Here is a 21694-nt window from a genome sequence, read left to right on the forward strand (position 1 = left end):
AGATTAACATTTAATTTACAATAAATAATCCACCCTGTGCTTGTTTGCTAGCTGACAGCGTCGTCGTAAACCGGATATGACGTAGCCGGCGCGACCAGTGACCACCTTCCTGGTTCGTCAACATGGCGCCGATGTTGGTCCCTCTAAAATGTGGATTTTACCTTCATAAACGAAAATTGGCGTGTATTCTTCGACAAACAAGTTCATACCATGTTTGGAATAGATCTCGTAATGATAACGGCGTGGAAAACAAACAGCAAAATACGTATCTGGTGAGTGGAAATACAGCACTTTGTAAAGGACATTGTGTTTTTGGTAACATCCATCCAATGATGGACGGATTTTGCCTTAATTAACTTACTCTAAAGTTTCCGAAGTAAGAAGTGAGGTAATTGCGATCATCTTAAAACTGTGTAATAAAGGATTTCTGATGTCATTCTTTAAATAAGCACTTTGCTTTACTTTCTACTACTGTATTTGTGGTTGTCGCTTATCAGTCACGTGTTTCACATCAGCACTGGCAGACTGTGGCTTGGTAAAAGTTAGATAAGGTACTGTCTTTCGGCCCCCCATTGTCGATACCGTCTAAGCGGGGTATTCATGTTGATTTCTTTACCCACGACACTTCTTACACACGTTTTGAAAAATCTTCAGAATCACTATGACTGCTTTTTGGGATTGTGATAAAACTGTAGATTTGTATTTGTTCTTCTCGCACATCACATTTTTTTTTTTTTAAGTTTCTGTTACAACCCATCATCTGAACGTTTTTTTATTCATTATCTGAACGTTTGAAATGCGTCATACAAAAGGTATGCTTACATAAGGCTGATCACGACATGATTTACTCTGTAGAAAGGAAAAAAAACACTCATTTAGTCCTCAAATGTTAAACTATTATCATTTTCCCTACCGTCTCTACTTGCAAAATTGCGCGAAAGTTTTTGATTGATTTTTTTGTCCTGTGGTTTTAGTTGGGTGCAACAAACCAAAGAACAGCAACATGGACTTCAAACAGATATGGAAACAGTCGACACATCCTGGAGGCAGCCAGGGTCAGTGCACTCTAATACAGTTGTACTGTGGTAGTACTGTCATTTTTACTTTGAGGAAGTGTCTAATTAACACTCGCCCTTGTATGTTTGACAGCATTTACAGATAATGGAGAAAAGAACATGCTGGCATGGAAACGCAGGAGGACGTTTGAATGCAGATCCAAAGAATGTGGTGAGTCACAGTGACATTTTAGCCAGTCTCAATAAAACAGTGTTGAGCAGTTTTAGTTAACCGCACAAATATGCATAATAGAAATTTGATAATACATAGATTACACTTTTTTTTTTGTTATTTTAATCTTTTCGATTAAGCATCAATTGATCAACCATGAACACCCTACTCATAGTAAACCTAAAGAAATAGGCCACCGTTTTTCAATGCTGAGATATGTTCTTACCTGAGCTTAGACGAGTTGATTCGTACCTGTCTGATCTTTACGTGAGCCCTCAGTCACGCAAAAAGACCAAAGATGTTGTTAGCATTTAGCCTCTCCTCCTCTCCTCTATGGGGCCAAACGGGGGTGAAGTTAGAAGCGACCAAGCTCTTCCACATTTCCCCTATTTAAATACGGTTATGTGAGTAGTTACCTGATCCAAGCATAGTTACACAAAATTAAACATGTCAATTTTCTAAGCGCATACAAATGGGTACTGTATTGTAAGGTGTAATAATAACACTGTAGGAGCACTTCGACGTCCACACAGTAAAGTCTGAGCGCATGCACAAAGACCAAACAGGTACGCATAAGCTCAGGTAAGAACATATCTCAGTATTGAAAAACGGTGGCCGGTTCCTTTAAGATGTAAAAAGTTATACTAAAATGCAGTTTCCTGATTCTTATTTTTTACAGTAATGAAGCCGTGAAATAGTGTCCTGGAAAACATATATCGAAGCAAACCTAAACTTGGCTCCTTTATTTCTGGACAATATTAGCCTCTTTAATTGGGCATTAACTGTAAATTCGCCTATCCTCGGTGTCACTTAATGCTTGATTGTATTTGATTAAAGGCAGGTGTTTGGCACATTTTCACTATAATTTGTTAGGAGATAGTGCCATACAACAGTGCTGTAACGGGGTGCCACCATATTGAGCGGATTAGATGGAATTACTGCATATTCTTTGGCCCGCAGTAGCCACAGTAGCAGGTGTTTAGAGGAGAGAGAGTAAACAGCCACATTGGCAGTCTCAGCTGGGATGACAGCCCAGGCTTCTCTTGGGACTTGTAGTGTCAGGTTGAACCCCCAAGTCCACCTGGAGGCTTCGCTGTTGCTGCTGCTCCCAAAGTCTCCCGGGGGGCTTCTGTTGATATTTCATTACATTTCCATGTGTCTGTCCCAAAAGTATTTTTGTTTTTTAAGGTACATCTTGTGAGTTGTGGTTTTGATTAAATAGATTTTTTTCCTCAGTTGACGGAGGTGAATTCAGCCAAAATCCTGTCTGCAATGCTGTCCTATGTGTGGCCAAAAGATAGACCAGACCTTCGAGCTCGCGTTGCCATCTCATTGGGTCTTCTTGCTGGAGCTAAGGTGCTTTTTGGTGAAAATTTTGTTATACAGAGCTTCAAAAGATGGTTATTTTAATTTACTTGTTCTATTCCTTGTTCTAGGGCTACATGATGTAGGAATGATATTATAAAAAAAACTAAAGTTTATGTACCCTGGATTCTTTTGTGGTACTTGTGGATGGGCCTCTTTATTTTCCCGCATGGTAAAACAGGTCATTCAGTTCCTGTAAATTCCTGGGCTGTCTTGCATGAACTGCACGTTTGAGCAGGCTCGCCTTAATGTACTCATAGGCCCCCACCCCCTCAGCACAAACCCTAACCCTAATGCTAGCATAAAACCCTAACCCTAAATCCCACAAAAACCTTAACCCTGCTACTCCTAAATGTATCCCTCTGGGCCGGGTGGGGTGGGCCTACTCTAGGTACACACATCGGAGCGCAGCGCAATCATCGCATACGGTTAGTCATGCCACAAAGTGATATCTGATAGGCCCTTGACTATGGAAGGCCCCTGGGTTCCAGCCCCTGCTAGCCCATTGGTTAAGGCAGCTCTGCATTTGAGATCTCCCAGAGTGGCCCAATGATGCTGAGGTCAGGAGACTAAGATGGCCACTCCAGAACCTTCACATTATTCTGCTGTAGCCAATGAGAGGTCGACATGGCCTTGTGCTTTTGATCGTTGTCCTGTTGGAACGTCCAAGTGCGTTCCATGTGCAGCTTCCAGGTTGATGAGTGACACTTTTCCTCCAGTGTTCTTACGAAAATCAGTTTTGACCAAAAGCTCACACATCCCCAAATCATCAGTGATCCCACCTCTGTGTGTAGGAATGGTGAACCGTTCTTCACAGGCCTTGTTGACTCACCTCCAAATGTAACATTTATGGTTGTGGCCAAAAAGTCCCGTTTTGGTTTCATCATTCCAAATGTTGAGACTCGTCTCTGTGCTGTTTTCAGTAGCATATTGTAAGCGGATACTTTGTGGTATTTGCAAAGTAATGGCTTTCTTCTGGCGATTTGGCCATGCAGCCCATTTTTGCCTCCTTATTGTGCATCTTGAAACAGCTATACCAATGTTTCATTTTAGAGAGTCCTGTATTTAAGCAGAAGTTATCTCTTGTTTTTTTTGTTTTTTTTTACTATGCATCCACAATTTTCTTGCCAGTTGTTACTGATTTTTCTGTTGGCATAGTGGAGGAAAAGTGTCACTCATCAGCCCGGAAGCTGCACATGGGACGCACTTGGACGTTCCAACATGACAAGGATCCAAAGCACAAGGCCATGTCGACCTCTCATTGGCTACAGCAGAATAAAGTGAAGGTTCTGGAGTGGCCATCTTAGTCTCCTAATCTCAGTATCATTGAGCCACTCTGGGAGATCTCAAACATGTAGTTCATGTAAGACAGCCCAGGAGTTTTACCATCCTAGGAAATAAAGAGACCCATCCACAACTACCACAAAAGAATCCAAGTCATTGATGTTAAAGGGGGCAATACACAGTATTAAGAACTGGGTTATGTAAACTTTTGATCAGGGTCATTTTGGTTCTTTCTTTTTTCATTTTAATTTAAAAAGAGTAAATTCAGTTGTTTGACTTTGCACAACAACCACTAACTATGAGAAAAAAGAAAAATACAAAAAATGTTTTGTGTTTGCTGTGAGTGGCTCGCCTCTCTTAAGACCTGACTTGTAACTTTACTTTATTTCGTAGAGATATTGACTAAAGGCAGCCAAATATGACATTTAAATGTTAGTTCATCATCCAAATCAATTGGTAATGCAGTGTACCTTTAAAAAAAAAAAAAAAAGGAAAGAACTGCAATTGAACTTAGAAAATCAAGATTCAATTCATTGTGCACATGTCCAGGAGCCGAAACATTTGTAGAGGTCTTAACTACATGGTTACTAGATTTTAAACATGTATGTTTGCAAAGTATATAGCACTGCCAGCTGTAAATAATCGCAACCATTCAAAATTTGATGGACAAGATCACTAACCTACATACTTACATAAATATGCAATATGTGCCTGTCTAGTTTTAAGATACGTCTTCTGTATACTTGCAATACTGACTAAAGTTAAAATCAGATTGTTGGGAACAAAAAATTCTTGCAGACATCAATCAGTTGGTGATGTATTTCCTGTTTCTATGTTGATGGTCTCTAATTTACACCCTGGAAAACAATCACAAATTCACAGCTCCTAAATAAGTACGTCCTGTGGCTGCTCAGCATGGCTCCCTCTAGTGTGTACAAAAGAGGAGAGGACACGTATGCAATCAAAGCTTCTCCTTCCATTTTCCTGCGTGGCTGGAGTTAGCCTCGATTTCTCCACTTTGTCTGTGTGAACCGAGACCTCCGGCAGTGTAGAGGCAATTTTTAAATCAACTGAATAATTGTGTGGCTACAGTCCCTCTCACCTCTGCACTCCATATAATCAGTGACATTTTCATTTCAAATACCTCATTATGAGCCTCTTGATTTTGTATTAGCTCAAAAAAATATTTCCTGTCCCTTTGTATCTAATATAATGTTATTAAACTATATGACTGAACAGTTTTGCCCTTCACCCAAGAAGCTTTGACCAGTCTCAAATGAAACTTGGAGTAGAGCTGAGGTGCAGAGTAAATGTGCTCGCTAGTCTGACCAATTTTGAATTGATAAGGCTTCTTGGATGTAGAGCTGAAACAATTAATTCATCTTGGATTAATCGATTGATCATTTGGTAAATGGTCTCAATCTATATAGTGCTTTTCTGCTTACGTTAGGCACTTAAAGTGTTGGTGGTAAGTAAATTGCCACCACCGAGTATGATTGAGTGCTTTGAGAAACTTTAACACAGGCTTGAAAAGCACAATGCAAGTGAAAAACATTATTATTATGATTATATTATTATGATAATTATTATAAAGCGACCACTCACCCATGCCAGACACTGGAGGCAAGTTTGGTGAAGAAGTCCTGCCCATGGACACACTGACAGCGTGCACCTGTTGGAGCCATGATTCGACCCGTCAACCTTTTGGGTTTAAGACGACCCTCTCAACCGCCTGCGCCACTGTCTCCCCCATTTATTGAAATAATTGTTGCCATCTAATTTAGTAACTGATAATGATTTCATCATCTGGAGTGTGTACGCTGACTCTACAACAGACACTGAGGCAAAACATTTAATTGCCAAATGAGTGCAGGAGTGAAGTCAAAACAGTACAAAGTTTTTAAGTTTTTAATTCGACTCAGTCAATGTTAGCAAGCCACATGTTTTAGCTTTATGTGGCTCATATCCTGTCATTCTTTAATTGTTCATAATCATCATTGACAGTGTAATTGATTTGGAGCTGAGCAGACGTGCAGTAGCATGCGAGAGCTAGCGGTTACCAATGAAGTTTTGAGTGTGTTAGCCCTTCTTGACATGAAACAAGTGGCTACACAACTGTACATGTAGTACCATGATTGATTAGATTTTTTTTGGGAGCTCTCCATCTGTGGAGTGTTGCTGCCCTGCTAGGATGTGAGACAAAACAGTAGTCCAGGTTTTTTTTTCTTTTTACCATTTGTTATCTTGCACAGTAAACGGAGACAGTAAAGTGATTTCTTAAGGTAATCTAAGCAGTGTAGGAATAAAATGAGAGCTGTTGTGAACAGTGGATGAACGCCTTAGGAGAGAATATGCAGCTGAAATGTTCATACAAATGGTTATTAATGAATTAACTAATGTTATAATTGTATTTAGGTGGGTTGATGTTTTTCATGTTTGATTAAAAAAAACAATTTTCCAAACTGCATAGAAAATTGGTAGAAAACTTAACAAAGGCTCTGCACTGCGTGGGGCAGAGTGCGTCAGCTGAAATGGTTTTCAAATAAAAACTCGTAGCTGTGAGCTGCTGTTTGCTGGCCGTCCTAATGTGCAGCGGACTCGCCTGAGTCACACAGCTGTCCCTGTGCTTTTAATTAGCTATAATAACCATTTCAACTCCATTAGCAGGAAGCACCAGCTCCTCACCCACAGCCCAAAAGCCAGAGACAATAATACCCACAGCATCATGCAGGCACAAAGCACAAAGAAATGAAAATAAATTAATTTAACATATTTTGTACAGGCAGCTTAAACACTGAACACAATTTGGATCTGTCTGTTGTAGTCACTCAGAGGACTGAGAAAATGGTTTATTAAGCATTTGCCTGACTAACACGCTGCCTTTCCCTCTCTCTCCTCCCAGCTCACCAACGTGATGGTGCCCTTCATGTTTAAGTATGCAGTGGACGAGTTAAACCAGATGTCAGGACACATGCTCAACCTGAATGACGCGCCAAGCACTGTGGCTACCATGGCAACGACCGTGCTGATTGGCTGTGAGTCCCAGACATGCCCCGTACTGGCTGCTCCTGCACCCATCACAATGGGACTGTGGCCCGCTCTGTTATCAACAATCTGACCTTTCCCAAACGTTCATATCCAAATCCTCCTCCAAGTATTTACGTTGTGCTCTTTCACAGTCAGTTTACCTCTATAAACCCACACAACCTTATTGTCTGTGAAGCTGTTCCTTTGACAATGTATGAGTTAGGGTGGTGCAATTCATCAAATTTGATCAATCAAATCAAAATCAAAATCTTAACAATGGTCAATCTCAATTACTGCGTCTGCGTGAGGCTTTTTAATCATAAATGGAAGCGTTTTTGTGACAATGCATGCTTTTTCTGAGGCAAGATGTAGACTACACATGTTGAGTTTGAGGCTGTACTAAAGAAAGAAGAAAACAAATATAGCGACACCTACTGCAGGTCTCTGTGGCCTCGGCTCATAGCGGTTGGTGCACAATGTACATTGCGCTTTGCAACCACTTATTATAACGAGCCTGTTAGGTCTTGCACACTAATGCTCCTTGTGAAATAATTGGAGCACATGAACAGAGCTCAAGATAGGCTGAGTGGCTTTACTGAAAAAAGGAAAAAACACTTGGAGAAAGGATATATGTTTTTCTATTTGTGAGCCGTGCAACGGTCTGTGATATGTGACATTTGAAAGCTAAAAAGCTCATTCTTCCTTGTCAGATTTGGACATGACGTTTATTAGATGAGCTTCCCATTTAACGCCACATTACAGCCCCATGAAGACCGAGCAATAGAACAATTATAACTCGAGCGTTTTATTCACAGATGTAATTGTAACAGGAAGATGACATTCAGTTCTTACACTTCCATTCGCTGAAGTTGTACATGTAACATACCTGTAGAGCACACTTGTCTGTTTTTTAAAACCTTACATTATATTTCTGTGCACAGTCTTGTTTCATTCTTTTCTTGAGCACCGCAGTGCCATAATGGTGAGGTTGCCGACTGCGTCCATCACTGTAATTACAAAGGCGAGTGGCGGCTGCCACTCCAGCTCAGCAGTGTGGACACAAGACATGGAAGAACACCTTAGTTCTTTACTTTAGGTTTAATCAAGATCGAAGTGCCTCAACTTTTCCCTTCCCTCTTAGATAAACTCAGGAAGGGACAGGTCAAAACAAACTTCACCCTGAAGTGCTCTCTAACTCTGCTCAGTAAGGGTGGATTTTGTGTTGAGAGCATCAGTCCCTGTTGAATTCCCCCTGCCTCTCACAGCAGGTGTGCTAAACTGACTGTTTCTTCACTACCACAGATGGTGTGTCACGGGCTTGTGCAGCCCTTTTCAATGAGCTGAGGAACACTGTGTTCAGCAAAGTGGCCCAGAGCTCAATTCGACGAATTGCTAAGAATGTCTTCCTTCACCTGCACAACCTGGACCTTGGTTTCCACCTTAGCCGCCAAACGGGCGCCCTGTCCAAGGCCATCGACCGCGGCACCAGGGGCATCTCCTTTGTCCTCAGTGCACTAATCTTCAATCTAGGACCTACAGTGTTCGAGATGGGGCTCGTCAGTGCCATTCTGGTAAGTTAAACCTAAAGGCAACTTATGAGAAATGGAGCCTGCCTTGAAACCTGGGTTCAGGAGGTAAATTATCATTCACTCTTTCCATAGGCTTTAATAATAAAAAGAAAAAAAAGTTTTACAGAAACGACTCTGTTATGTGGTGACACTGACTCCTGATCCGTCAACAGGATTCATGTTATAGTCAGTCGTTACCACATATCATATTCATGAAGGTATAAATGCACCATCGACTATTACATTTTCTAAGGAGTTCTATTGAATAAAAATAATGCCCTTAAACTTGCCCTCTCATAAGCGTTATACATGGTTTGCCCTGCTCCTACATCTGAAATTGTGGCGTGCGAGCTTCCGAAGCCAGTACTTGGCACAGCTGTCACAGCACAACGCACAAAACTGAGCCCTAAAGAGCGTTTGTTTCTCTGTCATAAAAACTTGACTTTGTGGATTGTGTGTTATTACAGTTTTTAGATGTTCAATCCCTCTGTATTTACCACTTTTGTCACTATGAACTGTCTTCTGTTCGTGTCATCTTTCATGTCTTTAAACGGGAAATGTACTTCCTGAGCCTGACGGGGTTTTAGGTAGGCCAGACTCCAAATGTCATTGTTACGATGCTTGGAAGGGAAACAAAATGATTGGTATGACCAAAATGATAACCTCATGAAATGTTGTGATTTAAACATCTATACTTCATTTGGTGTTTTTGCTGCTTTGTTAATTTCAAAGTTCTTGTTTCTGTGTTTGGATTTTACATTTATAACAAAAGTAAAAATCAAATAATCCTGAGTCTGACAACCCCACACTTAAAGTAACTAGTACTGCACTTCCAAAGGCTAATTTCCTTCTGTGTATTACGACCTGAGACAGCTGCTGCCTTCTTAAGTCAACCAGTGAAAGAAGGCCATCTATAGCTTTATGTTATCATTCCACTGAAAGCCCTAACATCGTCTTGCTTGTAATGAGTGCAGACTTCATTGCCTAAATAGCCTGTGCATTAGCATGATTACTTCCTTTTTTCATTCTCCATTCGTAACCCTCAATTTCGTAGAGGAATGGTCCAAACATTTTCAGATGGCCTTGTGGTACTGATGTGCTCTGATGTGTGCCAGAGTCACTCAGAGCATGTAGTAAGTGATGCTTTGCTTCGACTGACTGATGTCTCTCCGCAGTATTACAAATGTGGTGGACAGTTTGCTGCAGTAGCCTTGGGTACTTTATCAGCATACACCCTCTTCACCGTTCTCTTCACCCAGTGGAGGTAACAATGATATTTTTTGCATTATATATTCATATTTTCCTGAAGATATAGCGATTGTAAAAACATTAACCTGGTGACTCACTAAGCAAAGAATGCACATTTTTTCCTTCACAGGACGAGATTCCGAATTGAAATGAACAAAGCGGACAATGAAGCTGGAAATGCCGCAATTGACTCCCTTCTGAACTATGAAACTGTTAAGGTAAGACGATGTGTCATTTTTATTGTCAGTCTGAGGCATAGCAACATGTTAGATATTACAAACGTTTCTATTGCAAAAGCACAGATCTTTGAAAGAATTTTTTATTTATAATTGCTGCTGTAAGCAAAGTTTCAGCTACACAACATCAATTATGTCATGTGTACTGTAAAATTTGAATTGCATTACTGTGGTTACTCTTATTCCAGGGTTAAACCTAACAATGGAGGTTTATTTGGGGCACTGAAGACAAAAATCTAATTGTGAAAACTTTTTCTCATACGCCGCGCTCTCATAATCCTCTCGTTTTTGGTGCTTCGCTGTGGGCTCTTGTCTAGATGTATTATGTGTTACAGATCCATGCAATTTTCTGTGCTGCGTTATGTGGCGTCTTGTTTTTCTTAACGTTTGTTGAGTGTTATTTTGTGTCATCTGTGTCAATGTGGCCTGATTTAGCATCACGCTAGATGTGAGTGTGCATATGTAATTAGATCTCCGCCCACTCAGAAATCCGTTCCACTTTCACAAAGGGCTGGCTGGAAACCTGAACACCACACGGTGGCTGCCTCAGTTTCAGTTTGTCCTCTGTGTGCTACTTTCTGTCTTTTGTCAGATTCCTGCTTTTCTTTATATGTAAATGCTTCAGCCTGTCTGTAGTAGCACTGCTCCAGTGCCGTGAGCAGGAGAAGCGAATCGCCCACTTAACCACAGCAGTAAACAATGGTGCAAACTAAACCTCAGCATTAGGTAATTGGCAGCAGAGTTAGAGGCCTGTTGTTTGGGATGATGCTCATCACTTGATTCCTAGATTTTTTTTTCTAGTAAACTAGAGCCTTGTACTTTAATCAAAATTAGAGTTGCTTGTGTGAAGTAGCTTTTAAAGTCACACTTGCTTTGTCATCAACAAGCATTGTAAATGGAGACGTGTGGGAAATGCCACTGTAGTTGCTCGTAGTGAGTTTGCTTTTATGGAATACACATGTGATTTCCTGTCCTGAACAGATTGTGGAGTTTTCCCTCCCGAGGTTTTTAAAAATCTGGAAAAGACTGGGCTTAGGAAGTAAAGAAACAGCCTCAAATTTCAATACAAATTGGTGATGCAGAACAAATATAGCCCCAAGGGATAGCAAACTTCTTTCTGACTGTGTGCAATATTTGTAATTTTTTTCCACTTGTTCATTTCTCTCTGACCCTGATGATTTCCTCTCACCTGTCTGTAGTACTTCAACAATGAGAAGTATGAAGCTGAAAGGTATGATGGATTCCTAAAGATCTATGAGTCATCGTCTTTGAAAACCACGACCACTCTGGCTATGCTCAACTTTGGCCAAAGCGCCATTTTCAGTGTCGGCCTCACCGGCATTATGATATTGGCGAGCAAGGGCATCAGTGCAGGTGAGTGAACCTTGTTTTTGCACAAAGCTTGTGAAGTGAGAGGCGTGGGTTTGCTGAGTTGGTAATCATCATAAGCTCATGAGAGTGTGTATCAACAAAATGCGTTGTGTGACTCCTGTATGCGTGGGATCAGTGACAGAAACACAATAGGAGAAATATGCGGTACTCAAGCATCAGACAATTAGAAAACTGCAGGTAAACCCTAAGTGAACTGAATAATTGAAACAAAATGGGAACAAAACACAGTGAGGATGAAAAAGTTCCATGAATAGAAAATAAAATGGTCTTGATGCAGAAAATGAAATCACAGCAGGAGATTTGGACACTTTCAGCCTTTGTTTGCTTTCAGAGCTGGAATGAAAGTTATTTATTTTCAGATACATTCTCCAATGATTGCCGCTATAGTTTCAGTAGATGGAGTGTGCCATCCGTGTAAGATGCTGTGTTGTTGTCTAGGCACAATGACAGTGGGAGACCTGGTGATGGTGAATGGCCTGCTCTTCCAACTCTCTCTCCCGCTCAACTTCCTGGGTACAGTGTACAGAGAGACAAGGCAGGCGCTAATAGACATGAACACTCTGTTCACTCTGCTCAGCGTTGACACCAAGATCAAGGTAACCTGTTTGTGAGCTGTGGATGCAGCTTAAATCCTGCCTTTTAAAACCTTGTCTCATCCAACTCACAGTATGTGAGAACATTTCACAATCACTATTTAGTTATGACAAAAGACTTGCATCTTGTAACATAGTAATAACGATATATAGAGTGATTAGGAGCAGGGTCTTCTTGATGTTTCCTCATTTGTTGCTGACTCATTTGTAAATATGGACTTTACCACATTCTGCGAGGGAACCATATCAGTTTGTGTTCCGTCACACGGTGCTTATTGACAAAGTCGACCTTTTTTTTTTTTTTTTTTGACAATAACAGACATAAAAGACAAACTTATACATTCCACAAACAAAAATGACACAATGACAATGGACAACATAGGGAGGGAAAGGAGGGGTAGGTTGGCAGACAGAGTACAACTTACAAATGCCCTACAAAGACAAAACACACCTTCCCACATATTGATGCCATACCTGTCAACAAGACAAGACAAGACGGACAAATCATCATGCAGACATTCATAATTTGTTTAACTCAGACAGTTATTTTCACATTTTCCATAAAGGCCATTAATTCTATATATTTGTTTGTTTTAGTGCAGACCATACTAAGTTAAATACGTTAGGGTGCTCTTCACTCAAGTCTTCGAGCGCTAGAGCTGCTTGTTCCATGGAGAGAAGATCCAAGTATCCCAGCCATTTATCAAGCTGAAAACAATTTTGTTTCCGTACCTTCCAATTAATAAGGATAGTGCGCTTTGCTGAGAGAAACGCTGAAGAAATTATTCTTTGAGTTATTCTGGAGTCCACACCTTCCACATTTTCCCCCAAAATGGCTACTAGTGGGCATAACTGGAAATTTACTTTGAGTGTTTGACATAAAACATCTTTAATTTTTCCCCAAAGTTTTCCACTTCAGGGCATTCCCAAAGTAGATGGATAAGAGTCCCAGTCATGCCACAACCGTGCCAACATAAATCTGAGGCACTACTATTCATTTTATGTATTTTCTGTGGGGTGATGTATGATCTGAATAGAATCTTGAGTTGTATCAGTTTGTATCTCACGCATTTTGAGCTGTAATTTGACTGTCTTAGTATGGTCTCCCAATCTTCTTTGGTTATATTTATCTCTAGATCCTTCTCCCATTGTTCCATAATAGCCCCGCAACATTCAAAAAAGTCATGACTTAATAACTTATACAGTCTTGAAACAGTGTTACGGCCATTTACTGCAGTTTGGAGTTGGTGGTCCAGGTATTCATTTGTATTAGTAAATTGGAAACTAGAGAGAATAGCTTTAAGCTGCATATATTGAAAGCCATGCCTGTCGCTTAAATTAAATATTGTTTTAAGTTGTTGGAATGCCATCATTTCCTCCCCATGCAATATTTGTCCCAATGTCCTAATATTTTTATTTTTCCATTAATCATTAACAAGGGGTTGTCCACCAGCTGTAAAGAGCGGATTATTCCAAATGGGACAAGATGGAAGGGAGGGGGCATTAATTTTGAGGCGTTTGTGAATGGCTTGTGCAATTTCACATGAGAACTTAATTATAGGGTTTTGGATTCTTTTGTCACATTTTGGTTTATACCAAAGGTATAAACAATTGGTTTATGACAAAGTCGATCTTGAAATCTTTTGTTCTGCATAGATTTGATGTTTATTGGTTTATCTTCTCTTTGTCCAATGCAGAAGCTCTAGATTGGTCAACATTTCGAGCTCCTACATTGCTCTTGCTAGTACCTAAAGAATTAACTGCTTGGGCTTAATATTGAGCGTGAATCATTCTTTGAGAGTTTTATTTATTTATTTATATATATTGTGTAGTGGATACACTTTGTAAAGCAGCTAGTCTTGGTCTATGTGTTTTTTGAGAGTTATGGTTGCCTCAGTGAGCAGGAGATTAATTAATCTCCAGTTTTAACCGGGAACCAGATATTTACATTAGGGCTGAAAGATTCATTGTTTTCATATCGATATCAAGATATGAACATTCAAAACATTAAAATCGAAAAAGAAAGATAAAAACGATTTAGATTTTCATCAATAAAACTTCCCTCTTTTGTATTATGTTTTTAATTTTCTGAAAAATGCTTGTTTTTCACCTGACCCATAGTTATATTGTATCGTATCGATATGGAGATATCTGGCATGAATATCAAGATATGAAATTTTGTCCATATCGTTTAGTCCTAGTTTACATGCACTTTATAGAAAGACACATTTGCATTTTTTTTCTCACTGTCTGACATGAAATGAGAAACATGCTTTTACTGTTTTAGGTCAATTAGATTTTTAAGACTTATTTCCATTTGCTAAATGCCAGTATAATGAGAGCTAGATTTTTCTACATGGTAGTTTTCACACCATGAAAACAAAGTACACTGTATGTTGTTCACCCTGCTGTCTTGATTTGCCAGTGTGACATCAGTGCAGAGGAGTTGTGAAGCCATTTTCTAAAAATACTTAAAGTAGCATATTGTTGTTGGGCACAGGGTCAAAGGGCAGCCTCTGCCCAAGGTTTTATACCATATAGGAGCATTTTCACTCTTTGTGTCACACTCAAGTAGTGTACTGTATATTTTTACATTTATAGCACCGTCAAAATGTTTACAAAATGGTCTTGGTTGCTGCTGTTGAGGGATGAACCAAGGATTCAGTAATTTGCCTGAATTGTCAAATTTATCCCTATAAACTCGCTGCCCAGTCCACCCTTTTGCAACACTGAACTGAATATTGTTACTACATAAAAGTCTTTATTATAGCCGCAAATGCTTGGTCTATTCACCTCATTCCGGAGGTTCGCGTGGGCGCCGCCATTAATTTTCTCCTATCTGTTAACATGGGACTGGAGAAGTCCACATAAAATCAGTTACCACACGAAAACAAAAGCCGTTTTTCGGCCGCGCTGAGAAACGGTGCAGTGTTGACTTGTTGGTGCAAATGAACATTGGTCAGTTTACACAAATCAATCTACTAAACATCAGATTTGAGCGGAGAATATTTTCCCTCAGTCTCCGTTTAAATGAACGGGCTTCGCGCTCGACCAGAAGTGCCGAGACAAAACAAAAAGTGGCAAAAGTGGGCGGGGCGGAAGAAGGTGAATAATCACACAAAGCGCTGTGTGTAAAATCTGCTTGAACAATAGTTTCTCACTTAAAATGTCTCTAAAAGGTTGTTCACATTAACATTCCACATTAACTAAAAAAAAATAAAAAAAAATGCTGTATTGTTGTCCTTTGTGCCGAGGTCCATATGGCCTTTGAAAACACTCTCTTGCATTAGCGTTCAGGACCACAGCTTTGTGGAGCAAGTGGAGGCTCCGTGTTCAGTATTAACCTCTTTTACAAGGTGTTGGACTATCATTGCATCATACAGCGCCTTATGCCAATGACTCTTCTATATCCCCTTTTTTTTCTGTCTCAATCGTCTAATCCCTCTGATGATTTGCTCTAGGAGAAGGATCTTGCCCCAGCCTTAACCATCGCACCACAGGAGGCCACTATTCGCTTTGAAGATGTCTACTTTGAATACATGGAGGGCCAAAAGATTTTAAATGGAGTGACTTTCGACGTACCCGCGGGTAAAAAGGTGGCTATAGTTGGAGGCAGCGGGTCAGGGTAAGTAACCATCTGCGTGTTGTGCTTCATTTTTATGAGCAGCCCATGTTATCTCCTGATGTCATCAGGACGACGCAGGGCGATGCTGATTATTTGTTCCACGTTTGGTTTCAGGAAGAGCACCATTATGCGGCTGTTGTTCCGCTTCTATGAGCCGCAGCAGGGGAACATCTACATCGCTGGGCAGAATATCAGAGAAGTCAGCCTTGACAGCTTGAGAAAAGCTTTGGGGGTTGTGCCTCAGGTCTGACACTCTTCTTCACTTACAGAAAAAAAAAAATCTATTAAAATCTAAATTATAAGTACAATTATTTGAAAAGCTGAAGTTAAAGGACATTAAATCCACCTCCAGTAAAGCTTCCGCTGCATTGGGTTCAGGCTGATCTGAACAGATGGTACATGAACTGTATTTTTGTCATTTGCGTTTCTCTCTGCCTCCTACCCGTCTTTTATCTGCAGCCCTCTATTTGTGTCTAAGCTGCAAAAATGCTCTGAACTGTTGTCTTCAGGATGCTGTGCTCTTCCACAACACCATCTTCTACAACCTGCAGTACGGGAACATCAACGCCACTGCAGAGGAGGTGTACCAAGTGGCGCGCCTCGCAGGCCTTCATGATGCTATCCTCAAGATGCCCCATGGCTATGACACCCAGGTCGGGGAGCGGGGTTTGAAGCTGTCAGGTATCTGTCTCTTAAATATGCTAAATGTTGGGCTTTGTGTTGTAATTCTCTGGGGGTCATTTATCAAGATTACGGCCCCAAATCTAATATATAAATATGAGAATGCTACGCTAATAACTGCTGCTGATCCACCTTTGCAAATTATCCTCATCTTACACATGAGCAAACGCTTGGTAAATGATACACGTATGCATTTTATAGAAAACCTTTTATTTACTTCCTTTTTGCTTATCGTGCCTCGAGTTGTCTAGATGCAGAAGGCTGTGTAGTATTTGGCTGCAATTATCATTCAACTCATTTAGCCCACGTAAACAGATTGAGCACTTGCACTCAGCATTCGACACACAATTACTGAGAACACAGACGTCTTTATATGGAGAGCAAGTAAGGACAAAATAAAGGCAAACCTTGCATTAGTTTACTGTGTGACCACTGTCTGTGACTTTGTATTACTGACTGAATGCTAATCACTTTCAGATGATCAGATAGTATTTCAGCGCTGCCTCGGATCCAGTTTTAAATACGTTTAAACTGGTATCAATATCGTGCTCTAAATGTTTGTTCGATGCTTTGAGAAAGAAATTTCTGTGTCCACCAATATGATTTCTTCTGTCCTTGTTGACTGCTTGTTTTAGGGGGAGAGAAGCAGCGTGTTGCCATTGCTCGTGCCATATTAAAACAGCCACCCATTCTCCTGTATGATGAAGCAACTTCCTCCCTCGACTCCATTACAGAAGAGGTGTGTTTTGAAAAAATTACTCACTAAACGTGCTCTTATAGCATCCTTTATGTGCATGCACATTTACCAAGACCACTTCATCACCTGCTGTTAATACACCGTAATGCAGCTCCTCGTACCTGCCCATATGTTAACTTTCAATTTGCTCAATTTGCTGAAAAAAGACTCTGTTTCTGTATGTCTCTGGTCACCTGCAGCTGTTTCTCCACATTATCTGCAGTTTGAAAATGTGGAGATATAATGCTATAGTAATTTATCTAATATATATAAGTGTAAATGTGAAGTTTCTGTAGATTTGTTGCTTAATTTGAGTTATTCAAGACTGTTTGAGGATATAGACTTCTAATCACAATCTTAAACAAAGAAAATGAAAGATGTGAAGGTTATTGTTGCTTTATATATCATATATATGCTGTCATTCATGCCATGTTTTTCACATTGTCTTTGGTCTCGTATTAATGCCTCAAAGAGTATTTCTATGGATTAAGTGGTCCTCTTATAAAGCTTGACATTGGTATTGTGTTTGTCTTGTCCCAGAACATTCTGAGTTCGATGAAGGATATGGTGAAGGACAGGACCTCGGTGTTCATTGCCCACAGGCTTTCAACTATTGTAGACGCCGATGAAATCATTGTGCTTCGTGAGGTAAGAGCCCCAAGTGGTACATTTCCTCTTTTTTTGCTTTTCTTATCAGGAATAGTTTAAAATTGCAGTTCAAGGAGGCAAATAATGTCCAAGGTCGTAATTTTAAAACACCACATGGTGATAATCCCGCCTAATTACTTGAAAAGGAAATGGTGTGTCTGTAAAGCTCAGTGTGTCCTGTCTAACATCAGAGCAAATCTCTGCTTGACCATCATTTATTTCCAGTTTTCTCTTTTCAATTTACGTGAAAAACACTTTGTTTTCTCTGTAACATTCACTGTAACACTGTATGATCCATGTGTACATATCATTTTCTCCTTAAGGACTCATTAAAGCAGTCAGGCCCAACTAGCTGACTCATAATGTATGGCCCATCTTCTAAGCACTGATGTGGCCGTGACCAAGACATGTCTTTTTAATTGATTTGTTTTTCACAGTTTTTACCTCTTTCTTTAAGCCTAGGGTAAGAAAGCTTATGGTGCTACGGTCTAATTATCTAGGTGAAGGCACTATGTTGTTGCAGTGTGCAGCAGCCTCGGGTTTAACATTTAAGGCACAAATAGCTACATCGTGCATCATAAGTTAAAGTAAAACACAAAGTGACATTTTATTCTCACGCCTTGTAGCTGACCAGAGAATCGTTTTCTTTGAACAACGGCAAGTGGCCATTTGTGGCTCCATGTTTTACAGTCAGATGGGAGGGATCAGAGGCGTGTGGTGAGAAGGCATGTTTGCCTGTCATATCTCCAGTGTTTGCTGGTGTCACCAGCCGAGGACTGCCTGGGGTGCTCATTAAAATAACGAGCGGAAGGAGTCACATGTTCATCTTGGGTGCACTAAAGATGATGCCAACACCTCTGCACGCTCATGTAAAGTGGGGGAAGGGGTGGCTTCATTTGTGTTGCACTGTGTGGGAGGCAAGTGTGTTTGGTCTGTGTGGCAGTGCGTATGTGTGCGAGAGCCATATTTTTGTGAGAATGCAACAGTTGTTGGGGAGGCGTTAAGGATTCTAGGGGAGCATACTTCTCTGCAGTGTGGTCACTGTTGTGTGCTACAAGATAATAAGTAAAGAGTCAGTGTTTACGCTGCCCAAGCAGCTGTCCACCAGGATTACAGCCTTATTGACATGATTTAATTATTGGTATTTTTTTGTTCAGGGTAAGGTGGCAGAAAGAGGCTCCCACGAGACCCTCCTCAGTTCTTCCAACAGTTTGTATGCAGACCTGTGGAACACACAAAACAGTAAAATCCTGAACAGCAGCCGGCCCAGCCCCGAGGCACCAGTTAAGCGCTTGTCCCAAAAGGAGGAAGAGAGGAAGAAGCTGCAGGAGGAGATCCTCAACAGTGTGAAGGGCTGTGGGAACTGCTCCTGCTGAGAGAGGGACATCACATTCAGAGGCCTGCACTGGAATACCTGGTCTATGGAGGAGGGAGCCCTTCCACAGCTCCATTACAGCCCCTCCCTAGTGACTCCCCTGCCGTCTGTGATGGGCACCATTCATCAGAGAGACTGAGGAGGATCAGAACTGGAAGCCTGTGCATTTAGCACTGGCTGCTGTCCAGAGAGCTGAGTGCCAGTTTCCTCAGCTGAAACCATGTATAAAGAGACCTGTGTGTCGCATATGTGTGTTTAAGACATCTGCTAGCCAACATGGCTGCCCCACAACTCCTCATTTCTGACATCAGGTTTAAGACAAACAAATATGATGATACATGTCTGGACATGGACACAACTCATAGATGTTTTTATATTTTAATTTATTTTGAACACATATCATATGGACAGTTTTTATTCTAATCAAATGAATTGAACTGTCTGTATTTGAGTCTGTTATTTTCTACAGAATCAAATACAGACAGAATCAAATCCTGTCTGCCTAACCTTGCACTGTCAGTTTTCTTGATTATGTCCTGCGAAATAATCAGGACAGTATTGTCTCACAGTTGCCGCCAAAGCTGAAATTTTCAGTTGTGCACCACTGCATACAAGAAATATTTATTGAAGATGTTTGATAGGCCTATATCTGTTATTAAATACACTGTAACTAAAGTCAATCACTCATTAAGTGAGTAATGAGAAATTACAAAACCTTCACAGGGAATGTTTTCTTTTTTCAACTTGACCTTTTAACATTGGTGAATTCTGATGAAAACTATGTTGGTTGTTTTAACCATTTCGAAATTAATTGGTTTGACGCTTATTTGTGAAGATTTCAGTGCATTATGTCCTTATTTCTGAGGAAACCTTTGGTGTGTGGCACCTTTTCCGAATAATCTATCCACCGATAATACAAATAGTTGTCTATTGAGACTATGTACAGCTTGTATTATTCTGATTTGTCTATTGTGTGAATATATTTTGAACCAATTAATAAATGTAAAAGTTTTTGAAGTAATAAACTTTCCTCAATGTTGATTTATAGATACATTTATATTCTAAGATTATTTAGCTTCCTTTGTCCCATTATCAGCCATCAATGCACTGACTGTCCTTGTGTAAAGAAAAATACTGAGAATGACAGGCCTTTATGCCAGTGTCTGAATCCTATAAGACCCACTGCCTTCGACACATTTTAAATCCATGTATGACTGTAATTGAAACAATCGACAGCCAAAACGGTCATGTGTGTAACATGAAAAGCCTTGGCCTGCTTTTGTGCTGCAAAGTAAGTTGGTAACATCCCTGCACGAACTGCAGAGGAAGCCACAGAGCCTACACATGAAAGTCTGCTTTGATAGAGCTCAAGTTAAAAATGGACCAACAGGGTGATTACTGGTTGGATAAGTCTTCATCCAAGCGTCATATGTCCGCACAGATGACTTCATTTTTAATGGTCTCCTCCTAATCTAACCAGGAAGAGATTATTATGGCACTATTCATTAGTGACTCTCAACACTGTTGAGCTGCTGTCTCGAACAGGTTATAGCTGCCAATTATTCAGTGAGCTTCATCCACTGTGATGTGCTTTTCCCCCCAATGTGTGTGTTGCTATAGTCCAGAGCTTGTAGTATTGACTGAGAGGAGCCACATGAAGAAAGAATTGTTACTTCTGTAGGGCATGAGGGTTTATTAATCAATTAATTTGTTTATTAATTAATTAATAGGTTGTAGATTAGCCTTAAAATTTAACGGGGCACCAGTTCGAAAAGCGAACAAAATAAAAGTAAGAATAGGAGGCTGAACTACAGATTTATCTGAAGGAAGTAAGGTATTTAACGTACACATTGACCCTTAGTCTGAAATAATAAACACAGACATTACCAAAGCAAACTGTGGTTTATGGAGGTTTAATGATCAAAATCAATTAACAGACGGCATTAAATATTAAAGTGCAAACAGGATAACCTAGAAGGCTAACAGGATGAATAATCAGATCAAATGTTCAAAAATTGTATCTGAAAGTCAGTAAGGTGGTTTGCATAGAAGTTATGTGAGTCTTTTTGCACCAACTGTGGTCCGGCGTTCCAAAGTCCTGGTGTCGGCCTTCTGGTCGTGGTCTCTCGGGTGGCGATCATGCAGGCGAGGCGCGGCCCTGTCTGCAGCTCCTCTGGGCCTTGGGCGTTTGGCTTGACCAGCTAGACTCACAACGGTTTCGCTGAAAGCTCAGCGATCAAAAATGTTGTTGTCTTGTAGGAAAAATGCAAATGTTCTTAAAAGAAGTAACAGATAGTTACAAATCACGTCAAATGACGGGCTCAAACTTAAAATTCTCGTGGTCCATCTGAGACAAAGAGAGGTCAGAGTTCAGCGAGGGATGCGCCATGTGCTTATCCTGCCGTCTTTCCTTCTCCTGTCCAACTCCAACTCTCACAAGAAATTGTTCTTTTTCCTCTTTCTCACATTTCTAGTTTTTTTTCTTCTTGCACCCTTCCTTTATACCGGGGGGGCGGCCCCTTTGTCTCCTCAGGACTGACCAATCGGTTCAGTCCGTAACCGGATATTATTGGGGCCCCAGGGGATGGGAGGAAGGCTGATCTTGGGAGAAAATTCAGGAAATACATTTCTATTGCGATAAACACATTAACAACTTCACAAACTTTCCAAATGCATTACCAACATTTCG

The 21694-nt window shown here is 40.5% G+C and overlaps 1 protein-coding gene across 1 annotated transcript; it reads left to right on the forward strand.

The window, feature by feature from the left end:
• The first annotated feature begins 68 nt into the window (after window positions 1-68).
• Window positions 69-19990, forward strand: abcb7 (ATP-binding cassette, sub-family B (MDR/TAP), member 7). Its single transcript, XM_079557342.1, has 16 exons — window positions 69-272; window positions 975-1055; window positions 1150-1227; window positions 2464-2583; window positions 6779-6911; window positions 8206-8474; window positions 9647-9735; window positions 9850-9937; window positions 11155-11329; window positions 11786-11943; window positions 15402-15565; window positions 15680-15809; window positions 16075-16246; window positions 16882-16985; window positions 17523-17630; window positions 18788-19990. The coding sequence occupies exons 1-16, from the start codon at window positions 123-125 to the stop codon at window positions 19004-19006; spliced, it is 2238 nt and encodes a 745-aa protein (XP_079413468.1). The 5' UTR covers window positions 69-122; the 3' UTR covers window positions 19007-19990.
• The last annotated feature ends 1704 nt before the right edge of the window (window positions 19991-21694 follow it).

This window comes from Gobius niger, assembly GCF_951799975.1.
Source record: "Gobius niger genome assembly, chromosome: 5".
NCBI classification, from domain to species: Eukaryota; Metazoa; Chordata; class Actinopteri; order Gobiiformes; family Gobiidae; genus Gobius; species Gobius niger.